The 25,577-nt window shown below is 46.5% G+C and overlaps 1 protein-coding gene across 1 annotated transcript in view; it reads left to right on the top strand.

Moving 5' to 3' along the window:
- Positions 1-773: 773 nt before the first annotated feature.
- LOC117346552 (cytochrome P450 4B1-like) overlaps positions 774-25,577 on the top strand; it is a 49,479-nt gene continuing 24,675 nt past the window's right edge. The window contains exons 1-6 of the mRNA XM_033916314.1: positions 774-1,030; positions 7,712-7,856; positions 10,539-10,580; positions 13,695-13,822; positions 14,658-14,782; positions 18,549-18,700. Of these exons, the coding sequence (XP_033772205.1) occupies positions 827-1,030; positions 7,712-7,856; positions 10,539-10,580; positions 13,695-13,822; positions 14,658-14,782; positions 18,549-18,700 (796 nt within the window). The 5' untranslated portion in view covers positions 774-826. The remainder of the gene's footprint in view (positions 1,031-7,711; positions 7,857-10,538; positions 10,581-13,694; positions 13,823-14,657; positions 14,783-18,548; positions 18,701-25,577) is intronic.

Genomic DNA, 25,577 nt, shown 5'->3' with positions numbered 1-25,577 from the left:
GGCTCTTCAGCTTGGAAAAGAGATGGCTGACAGGAGATATGACTGAAGTCTACAAAATCCTGAGTGGATGAATTTTTTTACTCCATCAAAAATTACAAAGAAAAAAAAGGGAGGAAAAAGAAAAAGGGAAAAAATATGAAAAAAAAAAATTACAAAGACTAGGGGGACATTGGATGAAGTTACAGGATAAATACTTTTAAAACCAATAGGAGGAAATATTTTTTTCACTCAGAGAATAGTTAAACTCTAGAACACATTACCAAAGGATATGGTAAAATTGGTTAACATAGCTGATTTTAAAAAAAAGTTTGGACAAATTCCTGGAGGAAAAGTCCACAGTCTACTATTGAGACAGACATGGGGGAAGCCACTGCTTGCCCTGGATCGGTAGCATGCAATGTTGCTGCTGTTCTCACACGAGTCACTTTAATCATTCGCTGGGGTGAGTGTTTTATGCTTGCTCCCCTATTCCACTGTCCCCCCCAAGACCATTCAAAAATGAATCTAGGATGCCTGTTGCAGTTCTTTGGACAACTAAAATATTGGTTTCATCTGCACTTAGCAGAGATCTAGTTTCAGTTGCTCTTGCTGGTAACTTTGGAAGTTACAAAAACTGCCACTGAGCTAGGCTGTTAGTCAAATTGTCCAGATAAAAGGCTTTTTAGTTCATGCAGGGAATCCAAAATTGTGACTGTGATGGCCATGGGAATGCTGGCAGTCAGTCAAGAAGGACTGGCGCGTCTGACTGCTTGCTCCTCCTCTGCCCTCTTTTGACAGCAGAACTTGAGAAAGAGTGTATTGTCACCAGAGTCGGAGCTGCGAGACCATGGCGTCGGTGCTAGAGAGGGTTCTAAGCCCCTCCTGGTTCTCTCTGGACGCTTGCCAGATTCTGCAGTGTGCTGTTGGCCTGGGGTTTGCTGCTGCTTTGGGAAAACTGATCACGCTTTACTTCAGAAGACGAGAGTGGAACAAAATTCTTGCCTGTTTCCCTGGGCCCCCTCGCCACTGGCTGTTTGGCAGTGCCCACGAGGTAAGGAAAAGGTTGGCTTTATAGGCATTCATCGATGAAACAAATCGAAAGTCCTTGACAAATCCTGCAGTGTTACTCAATTTGCAGAGACTAAGTGAACCATGGGCAGGATTCACTAAAGTCCAAAAATCTATCCTATTCGTGTCCCATCCGTTTCCGAGTCATTGTAGCCGATCGATTCAGCAAAGCTTGTCCATGCAAATGATCCAATCGTAAACACGCCGCTATCAGCACTGAAACATCGATCGACGCGCGTGACCACGGTATCCTTGTTGGTTTTGAAGCTCATAATGCATGCGCTAGCTCTTTCGGACTTCACCGCGTAGAAAAGGGGCATGGTTTAATCGCGGACGTCATTAGCTATATCTGCCATGAAGCACGAAACAGCAACGAGTGACACACATGCACGCGACAATCTAGCTGGGGGAGGGATAGCTGGTCCTTAAAAGTTATATTTGATTTAGGATTTTTTTTTTTTTTCTTATTTGGCATTGATATTTGAAATGCACAATGCGCAAGGAGAGCACGGGGTTAATCCGCGATTTTCTCGCCATGCGCATTAAAAAGCTGCGATTCACTCCCGCGCGCGCTATGCGCATTTCAAAAAATTACAAAAATATTTCTAACGCTTATCTACATGAAAGTTTACATATATTTAAAAGTTTAGATATATTTTGGATTTTTGGAGGGGTGGATATATATTTTTAATGGTGTTCTTAACACGCACGCGTCATTTGCTGGGCAGAAATAGCCGGCGAGGATGTAAACGACTGGTCCTCAGCAGTCGTAACTTTTGGGAACGGAAAGGCCAGTCGGTTTGGACGAGATGGTTTCATGAATCGACGCGTTAAGAAATTGACATGCCTTTTTACTCATTTGCATGCGCAGATCGGATGGGGTCTGGAGGAAGGTTAGTGAATCGAGCCGGAGTTGGAAAGTGAGCGCAAAACGAGCGGTACGCGATCGGTTTGCTTAGTGAATCGAGCCCCCATGTACTGTGCTCTTTTCAAGCATCAGAGAAGTTTACCTATATTATATTGAAGGCCAGGGTTAATAGTTGTGTGTGTGTGTGGGGGTTCATAGACAACCCCGCGAAAGACAAAGGCGCGCGCCAACAAATGAGCGCAAGACGGAGGCGCGCGCCGAAGAAAATTACAGTTTTTAGGGGCTCCAACGGGGGGTTTTGTTGGGGAGCCCCCCCAGTTTACTTAATAGAGATCGCGCCGGCGTTGTGGGGGGTTTGGGGGGTTGTAACCCTCCAAATTTTACTGTAAACTTAACTTTTTCCCTAAAAACAGGGAAAAAATGAAGTTTTCAGTAAAATGTGGGGGGTTACAACCCCCCAAACCCCCCACAACGCCCTCACAACGCGGCACGATCTCTATTAAGTAAAGTGGGGGGATTCCCCCCCACGCCTCCCCCGTCGGAACCCTAAAAACAGTAATTTTCTGTGGCGCGCACCTCCGCACTGCACTCAATTGTCTGCGCGCGCCTTTGTCCCGGCGCGCTTTTGACTTGACACCGTGTGTGTGGGTTGTTCTGCTTAATCAGTATTTGAAGGCTGTGTGTAAGGAGAATTTGGTATTTGGTTTTTATTCTACTTTTTTTGATACTTTTTTTTTTTTTAGCTTATACAACCAGAACGATTGGGTACAGAGTCCTATCAGATTATAATCCAGTTCAAAAGTCACATATCAAAGTACATGTTAAAATGCATAGAGATCACAAGGCGTTTTAACAACCCATTTATAGAACTGCTCCATTATGCGCAGAGCACGCATTCCCTGCTCCACCCAAAGACAACAGGAGACTTCAGCAAATTTTTAGGACATTGAGCCTCTTTCAAGTTTCTTCTCCCCCTATTCCCATCAATCCATCAACTGTATTTCTTCCATCTCTCTTCCCTGGTGTCAGGTCAAAAGCGCGCCGGGACAAAGGCACAAGCAGACAATTGAGCGCAGCGCGGAGGAAGAAAATTACTGTTTTTTGGGCTCCGACGGGGGGGGCGTGGGGGGGAACACCCCACTTTACTTAATAGAGATCGCGCCGCGTTGGGGGGGCATTGGGGGGGGTTTGGGGGGTTGTACACTCGACACAGTGCTGTGTTTCGGCGTCTGAGGAACATCTGCATCAGGGGTCACTGTGGTGTAGATGTTCACAGATGTCAGGTTTGGGGTAAAACAAAGCTCAGTCCAACTAACATGCCAGAGTAACCGAAATCACTGAAAAGCTATGGAAGCTGGATAGGCCACATGGTCTTTATCTGCCTTCGTTTTCTACCATGTTCCCCCGAAAATAAGACCTACCCCGACAATAAGCCCTAGCATGATTATCAGGGTAGGTCTTCGGTCTTAATTTAAGCCCTACCCCAAAAATAAGCCCCAGTCCCTGGATTTGCCGGCAGCAGCGCTTCCCCTGCCTCCACCCCCGCCACGCAGCCGATCCCCCGCTGACCCTCCTATCTTTCCATCTCTCCCTCCCATCCGAACCCCACCGATCTTCTGACCCCATCTCTCCCTCCCCCCCCCCCCCACATACACAAGCACACACTTTTCGAAAGCTGCGCAACAAAGACCCCGAAGCCCTTTAAATCCCTATAGGCTTCGGGACAGTTACCACAGCAGCTCGCGCTAAACGGTTGCAAAACAGAGGCTCTAAATTTGCAGGTGCTTCCTGGTACTTTGATTAGAGTTCATGTGGAAGTGCCTCATAAAAACATACCGTGTTTCCCCAAAAATAAGACAGTGTCTTATATTAATTTGTGGCCCAAAAAATGCACTAGGTCTTATTTTTGGGGAAAGTCTTATTTTTTTCTTGTACAATGATCAACTCTCCCTTCCTCTCTTGCACCCCAATTCTTCCTCTTTCCTTTCTCTCCCCCACATGTGTAGCATCTTTCCTCCCCTCACACCCATCCCCTTGTGCCTTCCCTCTGCATCATCTTTCTATCCCTCCCTCCCATCCCCCTGGGCAGCAGAACCCTTGCACAGCTTCTATCCCTCCCTTCCATACAGCATCTTTCTATCCATCCATCCCTCCCTCCCACCGATCCCTCATGCAGCAGAACCCTTGCCCAGCTTCTATCCCTCCCTTCCGTGCAGCAGAACACTTGAACAGCCCCCCCCCCCCCCGCCACACAGCCAAACCCCCGCTGACCCTCCCATCCTTCCATTTCTTCCTCCCATCTGAATCCCACCAACTGCGAGACCTACATACCTCCCTCCAAAGAGCAGCGTCGTAAGCACTCTAAACAGGCTGCTTTGCAGCCTTCTCCCACTGGGGCCTTCCATGTGTTGCGTTAGTACCTGCAAATTTTACCATGGTTTAGTATAAAGGGCCCCCAAGTGGAAAAGTGAAGGAACACAGAATATATTTAAATCTATTCCTTCATTCACTGTGAGGGGAGGGAAAGCGGGAATGAGAAAAAGGAAGTATAAAGCCTCCTGTAAAAGAAAGAGAGAAAAAGATTCTACAAAAATGTATATGTTATAATAATAATAATAGTAATAACTTTATTCTTGTATACCGCTATACCCAGGGAGTTCTAGGCGGTTCACAGCAATTTATCAAAGTTATAAACATATCAGAGATTACAAATAGTGCACAAACAATAATGAACAATTGACAAAGAATGATGTCGTTAAGGTTAGCTGGAGGAGGGACATATAGGTTATTGAGGGTAGTGGGAAGGGATATTATTGTGAATGTTGTTCATATTACTTTAAAAAGCACTTGACTTTCTGCCAAATTTTACTTCCCCTCCCCCCAAGCAGGAAAACAAGTGTTCCTGAAACAAAATGAAAACAAAATGGTTTTCCTAGACTGTGTATTTCATGTTTCTTTTAACTTATTGTTAGCTAAAACTTAAACTAATTAACATTCAACCTCTATACAAATTCTTCCCACCTGAATGTGTGCATATATTATCATTTCAATCTCCGCCTCTTCTCCCCAGTCTTTGTCTAGACCAGGGGTAGGCAATTCCGGTCCTCGAGAGCCGGAGCCAGGTCAGGTTTTCAGGATATCCACAATAAATATGCACGAGAGAGATTTGCATCTCAAGGAGGCAGTGCATGCGAATCCATCTCGTACATATTCATGGTGGAGATCCTGAAAACCTGACCTGGCTCCAGCTCTCGAGGACCGGAAATGCCTCCCCCTGGTCTAGGTAGATGAGCCCATTTCATTAAAATTACAATATCAAGAGGTGAGATGGCTGGGAAGAGGGGTCCCTATTTAATGCAGCATCTTGATGTCAACATAGAATTACTTTCCTATCATCCTTGCAGTAAGATTGGTATAACCCCCTCCCACGCAGCCATTCAAATAAATGAGGAAGAGCCACAGTCTCCCACCCCTCAATAAGCATGAGGTGCTAACACCACAGACCATCTGGAGAGCACGTACCACAAAAGCGACCGAGGGGTGTGGCCATGATAAAAGGAGCTAGTTCTTAATAAAGCACCCCCCCAAAAAAAAACCCCAAAAACCCAAAACAACCCTTAACGACAAAAAAATGACTACCAAGATAAAGACCTTGGAATGAATTAACAGAATTGAATAGGCAATTAGCATTGTGAAACAACCAGAGTGCTCTTTGGTAACACACCTGGCAATTAAAATGAACAAAATCTCAGATTGTAAGCCACCCAGAGGTTCCCAGAGATTTTTTTAAATCTTTGGTGAGGGATAGTAAGACATGAATAAACTTGGAGAGACAGATGCCAGACCAGAGAACAGAAGGGAAGGAGGGGAGAGAGATATGCCAGACTGCGGGAAGGAGAGGAAAAAGTTACCAGAGCGCAGGAAGGGGGTAAGAGGAGAGAGTTGTTAGGCCAAGGGAAGAGGGAGAGAAGGCGAGAGAGATGCTAGACTGTGGGAGAGGAAAGAGATGCCAGGCTGTGAGAATGAGAGGAGAAAGATGCTAGACCAGGGGTGCCCAACGCGTCGATCGCGATCGACCAGTAGCTCAGGAAGGCAACGCGAGTCGATCGCGGAGCCTATCCCGGGCTCTGTGATAGACTCGTGTTGCCGTCCTGATCTACGGGCCGATCAGCCTTCCTCTCCAGTTTTCTTTCTCCCTAGGGCCTTTTAGCTGGGCGATCCGCCCAGCTGTCATCTGCCGCTGCTGAACAAAAAACCGGGTCCTGCCTTCGCGGAAACAGAAAGTAGGCAGGACCCGGCAGGAAGAAGAACAAATGCTTGTCTCCCGCATTAGCCCGTAGCGAACGCTTGCTTCAGGGCTCTCAACATGTGCGTGCCGGCTTCTCTTCTCTTCCCTCCGAAACCGGAAGTTATGTCCGGGGGGGGGAGGGGAGAAGGGAAGCCGGCGCGCACATGTTGAGAGCCCTGAAGCAAGCGTTCGCTACGGGCTAATGCGGGAGACAAGCATTTGTTCTTCTTCCTGCCGGGTCCTGCTTACTTTCTGTTTCCGCGAAGGCAGGACCCGGCAGCATTTCCCCTAATAGGTCGATCGCGATCTTGGGCTGATCAGCCTTCCTCTTCCCGATGGCAGAATTGACGTCAGGGAGAGGAATGCTGGTTGGCCGAAGCAGGGAGAGCTTGGGGCCTGTTATTGGTGGCGTTTGGGTCCTGGTCCCCGATGGCAATGGCAGTGGCAGTGGCTTGGGGGAGGGCAGGGAGAAAGAAAGAAAAAGGGCAGGCAGGGAGACAGAAGGAAAGAAGAGAAACAGAAAAAAATGAAAGGGAGGCAGAGAGAAAGAAAGGGCAGGGAAGAGGAAGGAAAAGTTGGGGGGGAAGAAATGAGGTCTGGAGGAGAAGAAGCATACAGGCTAAAAGAAGGGAAGAAAGATTGTATGCACAGTCAGAAGAAGAAAGTGCAACCAGAGACTCATGAAATCACCAGACAAGGTAGGGAAAATGATTTTATTTTAAATTTTGTGATCAAAATGTGTCTGAATTTATATCTGCTGTCTATATTTTACACTATGGTCCCCTTTTACTAAATCACAATAGAGGTTTTTAGCGCAGGGAGCCTAGGAGTGTTGAGAGCAGCGGGCATTCAGCGCAGCTCCCTGCACTAAAAACTGCTAACGTGGTTTAGTAAAAAGGGAGGGGGTGGGTATTTGTCTACTTTTGTATGGTTGTTACTGAGGTGACAGTGCATAGAGTCATCTGCTTTGACCTCTTTGAAAACCCTGGAATAGGAATGATGATTAACATTTTCTATGCGTACAGTGTGCGTTGTGTTTTTTTAAAATTTTATTGTTGGTAGATCATTGTGACTTGGTCATTTAAAAAGTAGCTCGCAAGCCCAAAAAGTGTGGGCACCCCTGTGCTAGACCATAGGGGATATCTGTGTTCTGCATGAGTGACCAAGGCCAGGTGTTCTGGTAGGAATGCATGTTGAGAAGCTTAAAGTGTGCTTTCTGTATTCATTTTGTGGTTAACCATTATGTGTTAAGATTATATTGTGTATATATGAAAAATGAATGGAAAAAATGGTGTTACAATTAGTACTATTATGGGGCGGGGTCTGGAGCAGAGCTTTTGCCTCCCCCCAAACAAAAAAGCGTTCCGCTTCCTATGTAATTATGTAAAACCAGGTCTGGATATTCCTGTTCCCTGCACAGTTGCCTTAAAGCATCTGAACAAACAGATCCCGCCTAGGACAGCAACTTATGATCTTACACTCTCTTCTCCCTTCAATTTTCACTTTAGCTTCGTGCGGATGGGACCGATTTAGACATTTTTGTGTCCTGGGCAAATAAATACCCCTATGGTTTCCCCATCTGGTTTGGAAGTTTTCTTCCCATGTTCTTCGTCACGCACCCTGAATACGCTAAGTCTGTGTTTGGCAGAGCAGGTAAGAACAAAAAGAACTCAAGGTCAAAAAAGACTCAAAATAAAATTGTTGTGTTACCCAAAAAAAAAAATGAAAAAATTTTTGGTTAGTGTTGTGAATCGTCAGTGTGAGGTAAAAAGCAAGGACCTGAAACTGGAAAAAGCTCCAACGCTTAACCCAGCCACGGTTTTATCACGCGGGAACTTCTCTCACGAATTAGGCCGCACGCCATCATAGGATGTCACAAGTGTGCAATCAAAATCATAATATAAAGGGAATAACAGTGAAAAATTCTAAACACATATGGTGCAAAAGTGCTTTCCTAGAGAGAATTCCCCTAGATATCAACCACAAAAAAACAACAATCGTTAATGGTTCCTGAAGAAGGGGCTTGCCCCTGAAACCAAGCTGGGTAGAACCCAAAACACAGCGTTGTGATTTTTCAAAGGAGGTGACAAAGTCTGCCGAATGGCATTCCCCCTCATGGAAGCCTTGACATTTCTCAGGATAAGTTCTACCTTCTCTGTTGATGATCGCTGTATTGGCGGCTGATATCTGCGGGAATTCTCTCTAGGAAAGTAATTTTGCACTATTTGGGTTCAGAATTTTTCACTGTTATTCCCCTTATGTTATGATTTGATTTTGATTGCACATTTGTGACATCCTATGATGGCTTGCGGCCTAATTCATGAGAGAGGTTCCCGCGTGATAAAACCGTGGCTGGGTTAAGCGTGGGAGCTTGTTCCTGTATCAGGTCCTTGCTCTTTAGAGCTTTTTTCCTCACACTGACGATTCACAGCATTAACTAAACTTTTATTTATTTTTTAGGTAACACAGCAATTTTATTTAATGAGAGAAAACCCCCCTAGATATATATCCATGTTTATTGAACTGGATCTGTCAGACCAGGTATGGAACCATCACAGAGAGACTGGATTCCGCTGAGCAGTAATTCTTTGCTGAAATGAATGCTGGGTACATTCTACCAGCAAATAAATTTGAATGCTATGTGAGGTGGAGCCGACTACACGGCATCGGAAGTCTGAATCCTGAAAAGCAAGTCCATGATTTGCCTATACCAGGGGTAGGCAATTCCGGTTCTCGAGAGCCGGAGCCAGGTCAGGTTTTCAGGATATCCACAATGAATATGCATGAGATAGATTTGCGTCTCAAGGAGGCAGTACATGCAAATCCATCTCATACATATTCATTGTGGATATCCTGAAAACCTGGCCTGGCTCCGGCTCTCGAGGACCGGAATTGCCTACTCCTGGCCTATACAAAGCAGTTTATGCATAACAATTTTTATTGAAAGAATCAAATAATCAGTACAATAGGATAATACAAAAATACATTCAATACAATAAGAATTAAAATAAATTTCACACAAATTTAAATCATTCTTTCAAATTTAATTTCCATATGAATTAATTCAATCTTATCTACACCCCCCAGAGGAGAGATTACCTGGGAGCATCCACACTTCCATGCAAAGCATCAGCCTCTGTGACCCAGTGATTCCATAGCTCAGAGCTCCTTTTGTTGACCGCTGGCAGCAGGGCTTAAATTCTGCTGCTAGTTTTATGCAGTAAAGAAATCTTGATCTTTAGGGGTTTGTGATGCTGAACGGTTACTTGTGTTTAGGGCAGGGGTCTCCAAAGTCTCTCCTTGAGGGCCGCAATCCAGTCGGGTTTTCAGGATTTCCCCAATGAATATGCATTGAAAGCAGTGCATGCATATAGATCTCATGCATATTCATTGGGGAAATCCTGAAAACCCAACTGGATTGCGGCCCTCAAGGACTGGAGTTGCCCACCCCCTACGTCTAGTCCAGGGATCTCAAAGTTCCTCCTCGAGGGCCGCAATCCAGTCGGGTTTTCAGGATTTCCCCAATGAATATGCATTGAAAGCAGTGCATGCACATAGATCTCATGTATATTCATTGGGGAAATCCTGAAAACCCAACTGGAATACAGCTCTTGAGGACCGGAGTTCCCTACTCCTGCTCTAGGGTATACATCAGGGGTAGGGAACTCCGGTCCTCGAGAGCCGTATTCCAGTCGGGTTTTCAGGATTTCCCCAATGAATATATATTGAAAGCAGTGCATGCAAATAGATCTCATGCATATTCATTGAGGAATTTCTGAAAACCCGACTGGATTGCGGCCCTCAAGGAGGGACTTTGAGAACCCTGGCATAGAGGAAGTCTGCACCTGCGTGGCCGTCACACGATAGCGTCTTCGCGTGACGGCCACGCAGGCGCGGACTTCCTCCCTGCATGAGACAGCTTTTCAAAACCAAAGCCATCTGGACCCCTGGACACGTCCTCAAAAGGAGGATTTATCCGGGGAAATCTGAACATCTGATAACCCTAAACCAGGGGTCTCCAAAGTCCCTCCTCGAGGGCCAAATCCAGTCGGGTTTTCAGGATATCCCCAATGAATATGCATGAGATCTATTTGCATGCACTGCTTTCAATGCATATTCAAGGAGGGACTTTGAGACCCCTGCTCTATGCCCAACAAGAGCAGGAGTGCGTGGTTAGGGTGGGCTTGGGGGCGGAGATGGGCAGAACTAGGCAGGCCTGGGGGCGGGGCTTGGGGGGGTCCAGATTTTCTAAAAAGAATATCTGACAACCCTATTTGTGTTACAATTCATGGATGTGCTGAACATGGTTACAATGTATTGTGTTGGACCTTGCAGATCCCAAGGCTTGGACCTACAGCTTTTTTGAAGCATGGATTGGTAAGCATGAACTCTGATCTCTCTTCTTGAGCAAGAATGATCATAAAGGGCAGGAAATGCGATATTTATAGCAGCCTGGATATGTAAGGACAGGGCATTATCCAAGCAATATGGCCCATTAAAAACCCATACTTCTGCTCCTTGTGTCTGTAAACCAAGGGGGAAATTCTGTAATTGGGTGCCACCTTTTAAGCACCTAGATCAAGGGTGTCAAAGTCTCTCCTCGAGGGCTGCAATCCAGTTGGGTTTTCAGGATTTCCCCAATCAATATGCATGAGATCTATTAGCATACAATGAAAGAAGTGCATGCAAATAGATCTCATGCATGTTCATTGCGGAAATCCTGAAAACCCGACTGGATTGCGGCCCTCGAGGAAGGACTTTGACACTCCTGACCTAGATTCAGCGTGCTGAACACTAATTCCGTGATGGCATCCGGGTGTCAAAATTCCATTATTACAAATTATCATCAAAGCGCTTAGATTTAGGCATACCCATGCCGATAGAAGACGGCTGAGGGGAGATATGATTGAAGTCTACAAAATCCTGAGTGGAGTAGAACGGGTACGAGTGGATCGATTTTTCGCTCCATCAAAAATTACAAAGACTAGGGACACTCGATGACGTTACAGGGAATAGTTAAGCTCTGGAATGCGTTGCCAGAGGATGTGGTAAGAGCGGATAGCGTCGCTGGTTTTAAGAAAGATTTGGACAAGTTCCTGGAGGAAAAGTCCACAGTCTGTTATTGAGAAAGACATGGGGGAAACCACTGCTTGCCCTGGATCGGTAGCATGGAATATTGCTACAGTCTGGGTTTTGGCCAGGTACTAGTGACCTGGATTAGCCACCGTGAGAAGGGGCTACTGGGCTTGATAGACCATTGGTCTGACCCAGTATGACTATTCTGATGTTTTTAAATGAGGGCCCTCAAAGTGACACTTTAGTGCATATCTACTGTAAGTTACATTTTTCATACAATCACATGTAAATACTTTAAAATACCAATGCTCTCCCCTCCTGTATACATCCTCCTAGCGTTTACAAGCTAACCCCCCCCCCCCCCTTTTATTTAGCTGCGATGGAAGTTTCTACCGCAGCCCCCAGCGCTAAATGCTCCGACGCTGCTCTGATACTCATAGAATTCCTGAGTGTCTGAGCATTTAGCGCCCCGGGCCATGGTAGTAACCTCTGCGGCCGCTTAGTAAAAGAGTGCGGTGCAGTGGTTAAAGCTACAGCCTCGGCACTCTGAAAGTGTGGCTTCAAACCCATGCTGCCCCTTGTGACCTTGTGCCCCAGGACAGACAGGGGAAAACGTCATGTAAACTATTCTGAGCTCCCTTGTGAGAGCAGTACAGAAAATTGGATAAATAAATAGTGTGACAAGTTTCAGCCTCTGGTAACCAGAGCTTGTATTGTGACATCACAATGCCTCATTCCACCAATAATAGCCAACCTCTTCAGTGATGTCACAATGGCTTGATTGTCCTTTACTTGGCTCACTTTTACTTCATTTTGATTTCTAGAGTGGATCAGTGGTTAAAGCTACAGCCTCAGCATCCTGGGGTTGTGGGTTCAATCCCACACTGCTCCTTGTGACCTTGGGCAAGTCACTTAATCCCCCCATTGTTCCAGGTACATTAGATAGATTGGGAGGGAAAAATGCTTGAGTACCTGAATAAATTCATGTAAACCATTCTGGGCTCCCCTGGGAGAACAGTATAGAAAATTGAATGAATAAATAAGTTGCACATGTCCTTTATAGATCCGACTGCGCAATTACCTAGCACTTAAATGCACATGCGAACAGTATTCTCGTAAGTGCTAGTATTTTATAAAATTGAACACACAAATGGTTCCCGATTCTATAAGCGGCTGCCGATCGCACGTCAATCACATGATGGCACCCTATAGTGAATTGAGCCTCCGGGAAAGACAGGCGCCAGAAATGCAGGCCAGGGTTTGGCAGTCCTACATTTCTAGCGCCTATCTTTGTCGTGTATTGAGCCTCCTTAGGCGATTAAGGCCGCCTAATGCCAGCAGGTGCCTTGAAACGCAGTTAAATATGTTGTTGGAATGGCGTTTTTTGGGGGTTTTTTTTTTTACTGAGCTTGGGCCCCTGAAAAATCGGCAACGGTTAAAGAACCCGGGCCTTTGTGGTTTTTATCATTTGCCGATAACAGTGCGCAGTCTTTCAAACGCGCGCGCACGCATTATTTGCTAAAAGCAAGCAGTCTTTCAGAAGAAGTTGGCGCTCTGTGCTTAAGTGAGCCCATTCGAACCTTTGCAAGCGCACAAACTGTCACGCCATCTTTCTGAAAGAGTGCACACACTCGATGATATGCTCCCGTGATGACCAAAAGCTCAAACAAAGATAAATAAAACCAACATTGCTAGAAATGACACAGTAAACGACATACGACACACATTTTTGGCTGCCCATCCTTAGTATCATGATCTAATAATCTACCCATATTAAGAAAAACTGCACTGCTAAGTCACATGAATGGTGGCTCCGTACCTGGATTTGGAGCCCGCCTTAGATTTTTTTTTAATGCCTGACCATCTCCTGTTTGGCCTTCTAGCTTAATCTAATCTAATCTTCCATTAGTGAGTCACACATACCTAGGCAAGGCTCTAGGCGAAGGGAGGGGACAGTAGAGAGCAAGAAAGGAGAGGCCTGAGAAGGGGGAGGGGAAAAGGGGAGATGCTAATAGTATCAGTTGTCAAAAAGAAGAGTTTTCCACCCCTTCCGGAATAAGGTGTAGCCGGTTTCCGTTCTGATTGCTTGATCAGAACTGGACTTTCTTGGGGTTTGCTATCATGAGCCTTCATTCACAGCTATGCTGGCTTTAAGCCAGTTTTTATGCAATTCCCTCTTTTTTTTCATTTATGCCAGTTATTGGGGAGGCATTCCTTGGCTAGAAGCCATAGACCATGGTTTTCCGAAATCCAAGCTGTATTATGTACCCCGAGTCAATTCAAGATTTTACAATAGCTCAGAAGCTGTGAACGTTAACTCTGTAGCATCCTCCGCCCTGTCTAGATCCCCAAATTGAATCCAGGTCTCGATTTCATAAAGCGATGTGACCAGATTGTTACTGGTGTCCCCAACAGGGCAGGGATTGCTGCTCCTCTCTGGCCCAAAGTGGCTCCAGCACCGAAAGCTCCTGACTCCAGCCTTCCACTACGACATCCTGAAACCTTATGTGAAGCTGATGTCCGACTCCACCAAGATCATGCTGGTGAGGAATCTTTTGTCACTTACTATGGATTTTTAAAAACCCTTCCTGGTCTACTCATTGGCATTCTGCATTGACAAGGGTTAGAACAGAACGATAAGAGGGTGATCATTATTGGTTCTTGAACAAGCAAAACCCTCCAAGTGTCATACGCAACAGAGGCCTTCCAGAAGAGGGCAGGTCACCAGTACCTCACATGCTGAGTGACATCAGGTCATGGGTCCAGCACTGATGGATATTTATAGTTCATCATCAAGCATTCACGAATGAGCAAGGTCATGGCTTTCTGACTCTTGAGTTATGTATTAGAGAATGACACAGTGACAAAATTCATCACCGTTCCCGTCCCCGCGGATAACTGCGGGAAACCATCTTCATGTCATTCTTTAAGGTGAGAGGGAAGAATCAGAGTATGAATGGCCACAACCACTGACGTGCAAGCTTTACGTTGAAGAATGCTGAGATTGAGCAGCAACATTCCAGAGCTGAGATTGTGATGTCATAATGCCTCATTCCACCAGTGCCTAAGAGCCAACCTCATCAGTGATGTCACAATGGCTTCATTATCCTATACTTGGCTCAAATAAGAATCAGAGTATGAATGGCCACAACCACTGACCCGCAAGCTTTGCTTTGAAGAATGCTGATGTAGAAGGACCGAGGTTGAAATAGACACTAGAAAATGACATGGGATTATTTCCTGCAGTTATCTGTGGGGACGGGAACGGTGATGAATTTTGTCACCGTGTCATTCTCTATTATGTATCTCCCCTAAAGCTGCAGTGGAGAGAGAGAGAGAGAGAGAGGAGTTTTCAAATCTTTCTCCTGTTCTCTTCAGGACAAATGGGAAAAGTTTGCCAACAAGGACAAGTCGGTGGAACTCTTCCAATACGTCAGCCTGATGACCCTGGACAGCATCTTGAAATGCGCCTTCAGCTGCAACAGCAACTGCCAGAACGAGAGGTCAGTATCCTGAGCTGGGGCAAGGGTGGTGGACACCCTTGGCAAACTTTGACCTTTACGCTTCTTCCAAGTTTCAAGTTTATGTATATTTCGATATACCGCCTATCAGGCCATCTAGGCGGTTTACATATATATTTAAAAGCAAAACCATGGGTGTTCAAGGGGCTCATAAATGCAAACATTAGACAAAGACTTGGTACAAGAGGTGGGGGGGGGAGAGATACTAGTTACATTGGAGGCCTAATAAACCAACACAAACAACAAAATGAATGAATGAACAGCCTGCAAGCTCCTCCCCAATAGAAACATAGAAACATGATGGCAGATAAAGGCCAAATGGCCCATCCAGTCTGTCCATCCGAAGCATCCACTATCTACTCCTCTCCCTATTGGTTAAGGCTCTTAACATTTGCATCTCCTCTTCCTATTGGTTAAGGCTCTTTACACCTGTATTGTGAGGTCATAGAGCTTTATAGTTATAGAAACATAGTAACATGACGGCAGATAAAGGCCAAATGGCCCATCCAGTCTGCCCATCCGCAGCATCCTCTATCTACTCCTCTCCCTATTGGTTAAGGCTCTTAACATTTGCATCTCCTCTTCCTATTGGTTAAGGCTCTTTACACCTGTATTGTGAGGTCATAGAGCTTTATAGTTATAGAAACATAGTAACATGACGGCAGATAAAGGCCAAATGGCCCATCCAGTCTGCCCATCCGCAGCATCCCCTAGCTCCTACTCTGTCTCCAGGTACGGTCTCTAGAATTGCACACAATATTCTAAATGAGGACTCACCAGAGTCTTATACAGTCACATCGATACTTCCTTTCTCCTACTGACCATACCTCTCCCTATGCCCCTAGCATCCTTCTAGCTTGCTATCCCCTTTCAACCTGTTTGGCCACCTTTTATTTATTTATTTATTTGGATTTTTATCCCGTCCTCCCAGTAGCTCAGAACGGTTTACAAATGAACATACACAGTGGGGAGTAACTAGACATATAAGTAGTACAACAGGTTTAGTGATTGGATTTATAGATTTTGGAGAGAATTAAATACAGGGAGAGTATAGCAGAAAGAGAGAAGGGGGAAATACAGTAGTTTAGTTTAAGGAAAGTTATATGCGTTTAGGTACAATTTGTTAGTGGAGAGAGTAAGAGAGGGTTATACTGGAGTTGGGAAGGTGATAGGAGAGTGGAGGGGTGGGGCGTAAGGGGGGGAGGAGACAGAGGAGATCTTTAGTTGAAGAGGAGGGTCTTTACCGATTTACGGAATGTTAATAGTGAGTTCTGTTGTCTAAGTTGGGGGGGGGTAGTTGGTTCCAGAGGTGTGGAATAAAGTGGCTGTAGGATCGTTTGTGGGCAGTTTCTGTGAGCAGGGATCTTCCGGGGGGGGGGGGGGGGTGCTTAGGCGTATCTCTGACTTTGAGCGGAGGGTGCGAGTGGGGTTGTAGATGGGAAGCTTGGATTTTATGTAGGAGGGGGTGGTGGAATAGATCGTTACATACTATCACACTCAAGTCCCGCTCTTCTGTCGGACACAAAAGTTCTTCACCCCCCTGAACTCTTTGCAGCCCAAATGCCTGACCTTGAATTGCTTAGCATTTAATCTTAGCTGAGTTAGTGCAGGAACCCCAGAAGCTAACTGCTTACCAGCCGATACTGGTGGCACGGTTGGCTAGGTGGATAACGTTAGGACAGCGTATTAGCTGCTCACTTAACTGGTTAGTGGACTGAAAGTCACTACTAAGTGATTAAAGGATCGTAGGCTTGACATACTGCCTTTCTGCGGGTACCATCAAATTGGTTGACGTACACTATTGCAGGTATGTTTTTTTAAGTCCCTGGTGGGCTCATGATCTAAAGTAAGTTCTCCACCTGGGATAATGGATGGTTAAGTAACTTGCCCAGGGTCACAAGGAGCTGTAACGGGCATTGAACCTAGCTCCCCAGGTTCTCAGTCCACCGCATTAGCCATTAGGCTACTCCTACACCCCAGTCCACGCCAAACCTAGCTAGTTGGGGAGAGCATGGCCATCAGTGTATTGTTAAGCTGAGGAACTCTGTCAGTGCAAGTGGTAAAAACAGTTAATGTACTATCCACCCCTTTCTGATAGTGGTCAATTCAGGTCACAAGTACCTGGCAGAATCCTCAAAGTAGCAAGATTCCATATTACACAGTGGAGTAGTAAGGGGGGGGTCCAACCCGGGTGCTATCTTGGTAGTGGGCGTGGCACCCTTCCTCTTCTTCACCCCCCTCCTCCCCCCCCCCGTACCTCTGTAATGTTCCTAGCGTAAGCATCAACCCCCATCCTGCTGTCATACCTGCATGGGCTCTCCCTCTGATATCACTTCCTGGGTGCGGGTCCAGGAAGTGATGTCAGAAGAAGAGCTGATATGCAGGCGTGAAGGCAGGTTGCTGCTCACGACAGGAAAGTTACAGAGGTACGGGGAAAGGAACGCAGCGCGTGCATGCAGCAGTGGGGGGGGGAGGGGGCTGGGAATGAGGGAGGGAGAGTGGAGGAAGGGTGCCACGCTCCTACCAAGACAGAGCCCAGGTTGGACCCCCCCCCCCTTACTATGCCACTGGAATCTTGCTACTTTGGGGATTCTGCCAAGTACTTGTGACCTGAATTGACCACTATTAGATGCAGGATACTGGTCAAGATGGACCATCGTTCTGACCCAATAATGGCTATTCTTATGTTCTAAAGCAGGGGTCTCAAAGTCCCTCCTTGAGGGCCGCAATTCCAGTCGGGTTTTCAGGATTTCCCCAATGAATATACATGAGATCTATGTGCATGCGCTGTTTTCAATGCATATTCATTAGGGAAATCCTGAAAACCTGACTGGATTGCGGCCCTCAAGGAGGGACTTTGAGATCCCTGTTCTAAAGCAACCAAGGAGTGGGGCAAGGATGATGGGCTTACGACAGCAGCAAAAGAAGAGCCACCTAATGGTTTATCTAATTTTATTAGACAACTCAGGAAGACACTTTGGGCTAGATTCACTAAGGGCACGGATCGGATCGGATCCGTGAGGGATCCGATCCGATCCGTGTCCGGGGGGGGGCTGTTTCACGAATCACCCTCATGCAAATGAGCGCCCAGATCGCTCTGTAGCAATCACGACGCATCTGTAGATGGTCTGCGCATGTATCGAAGAGCAGTGACTTTAAAAAAAACAACTTTAGTCCAGTGGGTTAAAACCATGGGCTCGCACTGCAGGGGAAGGCCAGATCAGCGCTTGGGGCAGAGAGCAGGAGAGTCGGAGGGCAGTGCAGTCCGGCAGGAGCAAATTGGCAGAGAGTCGGGGCAGAGCAGGCCGGCAGGAGAAAATCGCGGCAGAGAGCTGGAAAGTCGGGGGAGACAGCAGACAGAGAGTAGGCGATGACAGTCGAAAAGCAGTGAACGACTGGGTCCCAGCAGTCGCTTGTTTGTGATCAGCCAGCCCAGTCGGAGTTGCAGGGTTTTTGTTAGTGAATCGCTGCCTGCCTACATTTCAATGCCGTTCCCCCTCATTTGCATGCGCGGATCGAAGGATGATCGGGTCGCAAACCGATCGGTACACAATCGGTTTGTTTAGTGAATCTAGCCCTTTGTTCTCTTAATAAATTTGGACAAACCATTAGGTGGCTCTCCTGTTGCTTCTGTTGTAAGCCCGTTCTCCTTGCCCCACTCCTTGGTTGCTGTGATTTTCGTCGTGCTGGTACCCCACCTGCCTTTTTGTTCTTACAACATTTAGCATTCCTTCTTCTTCTCCTGCAGTGGTAGCTCCTATATAAAAGCCATTTTCGACCTCTGCTCCTTGTTGGACCAAAGATTTCGCTGCTTTGTGTTGCACAGTGACCTCATGTTCTACTTAAGCCCCCAGGGATTCCGCTTCCGGAAGGCCTGCAGACGGGCTCATCAGCACACAGGTATTTTCCTCACTTTGCCTAAACTCTGCTGCTCGCTGCAAAATGTAAATTTATGGCAAGAAGGAAGATGAGGCTTTAAATCATTTCCCCCCTATCTGATAGGTTTTTTTGTGTGTGTGTTTAAGCAGATGGGGCATCTGAAATAAAACCAGATCAAACTACTGAAGTGGGAAGGCTCTGCTAAATCCAGCTGCTCTGGGAGTTTCTCGTTTTTAGATTGGATTTAAGTAGTCTCAAGATAAGTTACAATTGAAGCGGCTCTACTTCAGAAAGAGCTTTCCAACCTAAATTGATGTCTGTGGCAAAAGAGGACAAAATCGATTCCCCGAGGTCACAAGGAGCAACAGGGGGGAAAGTGGCAGTGAACCCTGGTTTTCTTGGATCAGAACCCAGAAACCTCTTGGCCACTTCTTTACAATTACAATTAGTGGCTTGAAATCTGCTAAGTTCTACAAGCAGAGGAGTAAATTTGACCAATGACTATTGTTTCTACAAATCCTCCACAATTCGGGTAAATACATATTTATCTGAGACGCAGGCGGTATATTCTCACGTGTGGGTGATGTCATCCATGGAGCCCCGGTACGGACAGTCAACAAGTGCTAATAGTATCAGTTGTCAAAAAGAAGAGTTTTCCACTGTCACTGTCACTTTAAAAAACATGAAGACCGCCTGCACCACGCATGTGCGAGTGCCTTCCCGCCCAACAGCAGCTTGCGGGACCACCAGTTCTTTGTTTTCTGTGGAGCTGAGAGAACATCTTTCTCTTGGCATGTCAATAGATGGTTTTTCTTTTAAATCTCTTTTTCCAACATCTATTTTGTGTGTACATTTTAGATGTCTCTTTTGTGCCTTCCCCCCCCCCCCTAAAAAAAAAAAGTTCCCTGTTTACCGAAAGTTTTAGCTCAGGCCTCAGCCAGTTTTCAGACAGAGAGTGTTGAGTTCTCAAAATAACTCAACTCCCCCAGACCATTTGGTGCTTTGATTTCACGTCAGTGGTTTTTATTTTGATGACCAAGGCTCTTAGTGGTGTTACGCAGTGCGCCTGGTGTCACAGGGCCATTTCAAGTACTGATCCACATAGTTTGTGCATCCAGAGCCTTGGTCCTGAACACCGTGTCTATTCCAAACTGCAGAAAAGATTGCTTACATTACAATAAACTTTTTGGGTGCTCCTCACTGAAAATGTTGGGGAGTCATCGATCCACATGTTCCAGCATTGCATCCGGTACTGACGACTTCAATAGCTATAACGTTGTCTACATTAACGTCTATGTCATTGGCTCAGCCTACATCATGGGAACCATGTAAAAAAAGCTAAGAAGCATAGGCATACTTCCCCTTCCAATGCTGCTTCAGCATCATCTCAGGCATCTTCACCTAAACGTTAATGCACTGATGATAGATCGCCGTCTTTACAGTTGGTGTCACCTCTGACGTGTGCCTCGATACCGGAGTCACCAGTGCTTTGACACCTGTACAAGTACAGGTTATGGCACCATCTCTGCAAGAACAGATTACCATGCTTTTGCAGAAGTACTACTGCAGAAGTACTTGATGCCACATCCTGCTTCCATTTTGCTAGCTTCAACTCAGCCTGAGCATCAGCCTTCATCTTCATCAGGACATCAAGCTCAGACACATGGATGTCAAACACCTGCATCAGCACATACATCCACGTCAAGAGAACACAATTCATCTCATTCTTGACACACACATCAATGCTCTTCTCGACATCGATCTCCTTGACATTCTGCTCAACGTCAATCTTCTTGATGCTCTCCATGATGTTGATCTCCTCAAAGCTCCTCTGCACGTCGATCTCATCAATGCTCCTCTAGACATTGCCGTCCATCTCCTCAACATCCAACTGAGGAGAGAGAGCATGCCATCGAGGACTATGACTGACCTAATCTAATCCTGAGTTTATATACCGGGTCATCTCCTGAAGGAGCTTGACTCGGTTTACAGTTGATTAAATTAGAGTAACATAAGAGCAAGCCTATAAAGAGGAGGTCTAAGAATAGAGAACATGGAAATTAAACTTGAAATGTAACTCTGCACACTTCTAATGGCTATCCAGAGTTGTCAGCAAAGGAGACTTGTGGTGTTTCTTCAGACCCATCTCCTCCTCTTCATAAGGAATTGCCCCAGTCAGATGGGGCAAGCCCTGTCAATTAAAATGCAGTCAGAATCTTAATCTCAGACAGAGCTCATGGATGCACTGGACTATAAAAACTACCTAAAGAATGTATTAAAGTTCCTCTCCATGCTGCCTCTGACTGGTAACCTTTCCTTCGGTTTTCGGTAAATGGCGGGCTAGGGGCTTTGAGTTCCTTTTTCAGGTGATGTGGGATGATGGGGAGCTCAAGTCCTGTGAGGATTTGCAGCACTGTGGTCTTTCTTCCCTTGGTCTGGCTTACGCTCACTGTCAGTTGTGGCACTATGTAAGCTCTCTCCCTAGGGATTTCCTTTCTTTAACCTTTGGGCTTCAGTTCTGAGCCTTCTTGGAGGGGGGGAGGATCCAGAGCCTCGGATCTCGGTCTCTTATTTTCAGCGGTATATACATTTTTTAATAAATAAATAATCTAATGAATGATATGGAGACCAGGAAATATATGGTACGAATATGTTCTACCTTTGGTGCATTTGATATCATCTCTCATACCTCTACGGTCTTAATAGCAATGCGCAGGCAAACTTGGCTGAGAATCTCAGATCTAGATTCCAATGTTCAAGACCGTCTCTCTAACATACCTCATTTAGGAGATGATTTATTTGGAGATTGTGTAAAGGAGGCCTCACAAGAAATCAAGAGATACGCAGATTGCATGACTACTTTGTCTTCTTCATAATCTCGCCAGTCTCAACCACCAAGATGATCTAACTGCTACTCAAGACAGAAGTATCATCATAACATAACTTTATTCTTCTATACCGCCATAACCAAACGATTTCTAGGTGGTTTACACAGAAGAATGCTGGACAATCAGCGAAATCCAAATGGTTAAAAATACAACAAGTTTCTTAGATATACTCAGTATAGAGTTTTACTAACAATAGTACCCACATTTAGGAAATGAATTTGTCAAACATTGCTGACTTAATTCCTTTTCGAAATGCACCATAAGACAACATAGCTTCACCAATGCATTTACCCAGCCAGGACTGCTGTTTACCTGCTTGAAATGCGAGAGTCTTATCCAAAAAAGTCTTGTATCTGCAACCAATAATTTTCTGCACCTGCTTGATCAGTGACCCAGAAGCACCCTAGACAACAGAGACCTCCTAAATAGCAACAGTCCTTTTAACTTACTTCTAGAGAATATTTCCTCTACCCCAAACTCTACCTATAGGAGGTTGACTTCTCCATTACCATCAATGCTGGACACTGATATGACTGTGTCCCATTAAGCATCAGTTTTGTAGCTTTTGAAGAAATTTTTGCTTATATTGGGGTAACTTTTGTTGGATTCCGATATCAGACCGTTGGGTCCTAGAGGTCATCAAACAGAGATATGTCCAGGGCCCAAGAAGTGTCAATGGGATTTGAACCCAGGCTCCTCTGGTTATGTTATGTTAAGCAATGCTTATACTCCAATAAGCCCACTGCTCTGTTAGGGTGGGGTTTAATTGGGAAAACAACTGTGGCATCAGGAAATGCCAGTCCATAGTTCAGTATCTCTGAAACTGTGTGCCCCAGAGAGATTCCAGAATTTTACTTTATTTTAAAAAATTCCCTTCATAATAATAATAATAATAATAACTTTATTTTTGTATACCGCCATACCCAAGGAGTTCTAGGCGGTTTACATTAGATTAACAAAAAATTACAAGTGGTTTAAAAACAATTGAACAATATTAGAGGCAAGCAATAAATAATAAGTGGTTCGAAAACAATTGAACAATATTTGGAGCAAGGAGGTAGAATGAAGTTAGGAGAAGAGAGGGGGGTAGGTTAGGGGGGGGAGGGGGTGGGTAGGTTGGGAAAGGAGGTGGAAGGGGGGAGGAGGAGATTGTTGTTCATTGGAGAGGGGTGTTAGGTGTCTTGTCCATGGAATAGGTGAGTTTTGAGAGATTTTCATAGGCTTACACTAGAATAGATGACATGGAGAGCGGGGATAGATTGGAACCTAGGCACCTCCGGCTGCAATAGGGAGACCAAGTTCCTGGATGCTGTAGGCAATTGCTTCCTGGAACAACTTGTCAAGGAAAATACGAGAGGAAATGTAATTCTGGACTTAATTCTAAATGGACTATGAGGACCAGCGCAAGGTGCAGAAGTAGAAGGGATGCTGGAAAGCAGTGATCACAATATGATCCACTTCAACCTGGACATGGGGCAAAACATTGATCCAGTACGACAGCCACGGCACTTCCGAAAAGGGAATTAAGAAGGGATGAGAATTATGGTGGGGAAGAAGATTAAGAAGGGGATAAGCACTGTACAAACGCTAGAGCAAGCATGGTCCCTCTTTAAGGACACAGTCACCGAGGCGCAGAATCTATATATACCACATTATCAACAAGGGATCCAAGAGGAAAAAGAACAAGGAACCGGCATGGCTCACTGTAGCGGTGAAAGAAGCAATCAGAGACAAGAAGATTTCTTTTAAAGAATGGAAAAGGTCAAAAATGGACAAAAACTGGAAAAAGCACAAGCAACATCAACACAGGTGCCATAAGGCAGTAAGAGGGGCCAAAAGAGACTACGAGGAAAACTAGCCAAGGAGGCAAAAAACTTCAAGCCGTTCTTTCGATATATTAAGGAGAAACGACCCGCGAAGGAAGCGGTGGAGCCGTTGGATGACCATGGAATAAAGGGAGTACTAAAGGAGGACAAAGCCATTGCCGACAAACTGAACACATTTTTTGCATCTGTATATACCGAAGAGGATATATACAATATACCAGAAGCTGACAGGCTATACGCAGGAAATAAAGACGGGAAACTGACAGGGTTGACGGTCAGTCTAGAAGAGGTATGCAGGCAGATTAATAGGCTTAAAAACGATAAATCCCCGGGACCGGACGGCATCCATCTGAGGGTAATCAAGGAACTGAAAGGGGTTATAGCTGACCTGCTTCAACTAATAGCCAATCTGTCGATCAAATCAGGAAGGATTCCGGAAGACTGGAAAGTGGCGAATGTTACGCCGATGTTCAAGAAAGATTTGAGGCGAGATCCGGGAATCTGTAGACCGGTGATCTGACCTCGGTACCAGGAAAGATGATAGAGGCGCTGATAAAGGACCGCATCATTGATCACCTTGACGCAGTGGCGTACCAAGGGGGGACGGGAGGGGCGGTCTGCCCCGGGTGCCAGCCCTGAGGGGGTGCTCCCGGCCTTGCCGTTCAATCCCCCCCCCCACCCCCGAAGGACCGCTCGCCCCCCCTGGCCTCCCCGCACCACCTATGAAGCAGCCGCAGCAGGATCGCGATGTCAGCGATCCCTGAGCTGCTTGGGCGCTGCTTCCTGCGCCGTGGTTCCGCCCCTCCTCTGACATCAGAGGAGGGGCGGGACCGCGGCGCAGGAAGCAGCGCCTAAGCAGCGCAGGGATCGCTGACGTCGCGATCCTGCTGCGGCTGCTTCATAGGTGGTGCGGGGAGGCCAGGGGGGGCGAGCGGTCCTTCGGGGTGGGTTGGGGCATCAGGCCTTCAGGGTGGGGCGGGCAGGCGGGCAGGCAGGCTTTCAAGGGGGAGGGGGATGACAGGCAGGCAGGCAGACCTTCAAGGGGGGACAGGCCTTCAAGGGGGGGGACAGGCAGACCTTCAAGGGGGGAGGCAGACCTTCAAGGGGGGGACAGGCCTTCGGGGGGTGTGCAGACCTTCAAGGGGTGCAGGCCTTCAAGGGGGAGGGACAGGCCTTTAAGGGGGGGGGCAGGCAGGCCTTCGGGGGGGGCAGGCCTACAAGGGGGTGGGACAGGCCTTCAAGGGGGGGACAGGCCTTCGGCGGGGTGCAGGCCTTCGGGGGGTGCAGACCTTCAAGGGTGTACAGGCCTTCAAAGGGAGGGGACAGGCCTACAAGTGGGTGGGACAGGCCTTCGGGGGGGTGCAGGCCTTTGGGGGGGTGCAGACCTTCAAGGGGGTGCAGGCCTTTAAGGGGGGACAGGCAGGCAGGCCTTCAAGGGGGGGACAGGCCTACAAGGGGGGGTCAGGCCTTCAAAGGGGGTACAGGCCTACAAGGGGGTGGGACAGGCCTTCAAGGGGGGTGCAGGCCTTCAAGGGGGACAGGCAGACCTTTAAGGGGGGACAGGCCTTTGGGGGGGACCCTGGTTTAGAAGTACATGGAGGGAAGGGGGTGTTCAAAGAGACGTGCATATGCCAAACTTTGGGGGGGAAGAAATAATGGGTCTGAAAATAGAGGAGAGGGAGAGAGATGATGGACCATGGGATTTAGGGAGGGAAGGAACAGAAAGGGAGAGAAATTGGACACAAGGGATGGTGTGGAGGAGGGATAGAGATACTGGATAGGAGGGTAATTGGGAAAAGAAAGGGAGATATGGTGGACCCTGGGGTGGTGGGGAAGGAGGGAGAGATGCCGGATGAAAGAGTAGTTAAGAAAAGGTGGATCTGTGGAGGGAGATGAAAAAAAGGAAAGATACCAGACTTCCTGGGGAGGGAAGGGAAATGGAAAGGGAGGACAGAGTTGGCAGATGGATGGTTAGCATGCAGAAAGAAGAAAGAAGGAGACCCTGGCAAGCAAGTTATCAGAAGAAAACCAGAGCCTTGGACCAACAAGATTTGAAATATAACAAGACAACAAAAGGTAGAAAAATTAATTTTATTTTCTGTTTTGTGATTACAATATGTCAGATTTGAAATGTGTATCTTGCCAGAGCTGGTGTTGGACTGCAAACGTGAGCTAGGATTTAAC

The sequence above is a fragment of the Geotrypetes seraphini genome, chromosome 12, assembly GCF_902459505.1.
Source record: "Geotrypetes seraphini chromosome 12, aGeoSer1.1, whole genome shotgun sequence".
NCBI lineage: Eukaryota > Metazoa > Chordata > Amphibia > Gymnophiona > Dermophiidae > Geotrypetes > Geotrypetes seraphini.
This window is presented reverse-complemented; position numbering and strand designations above follow the sequence as displayed.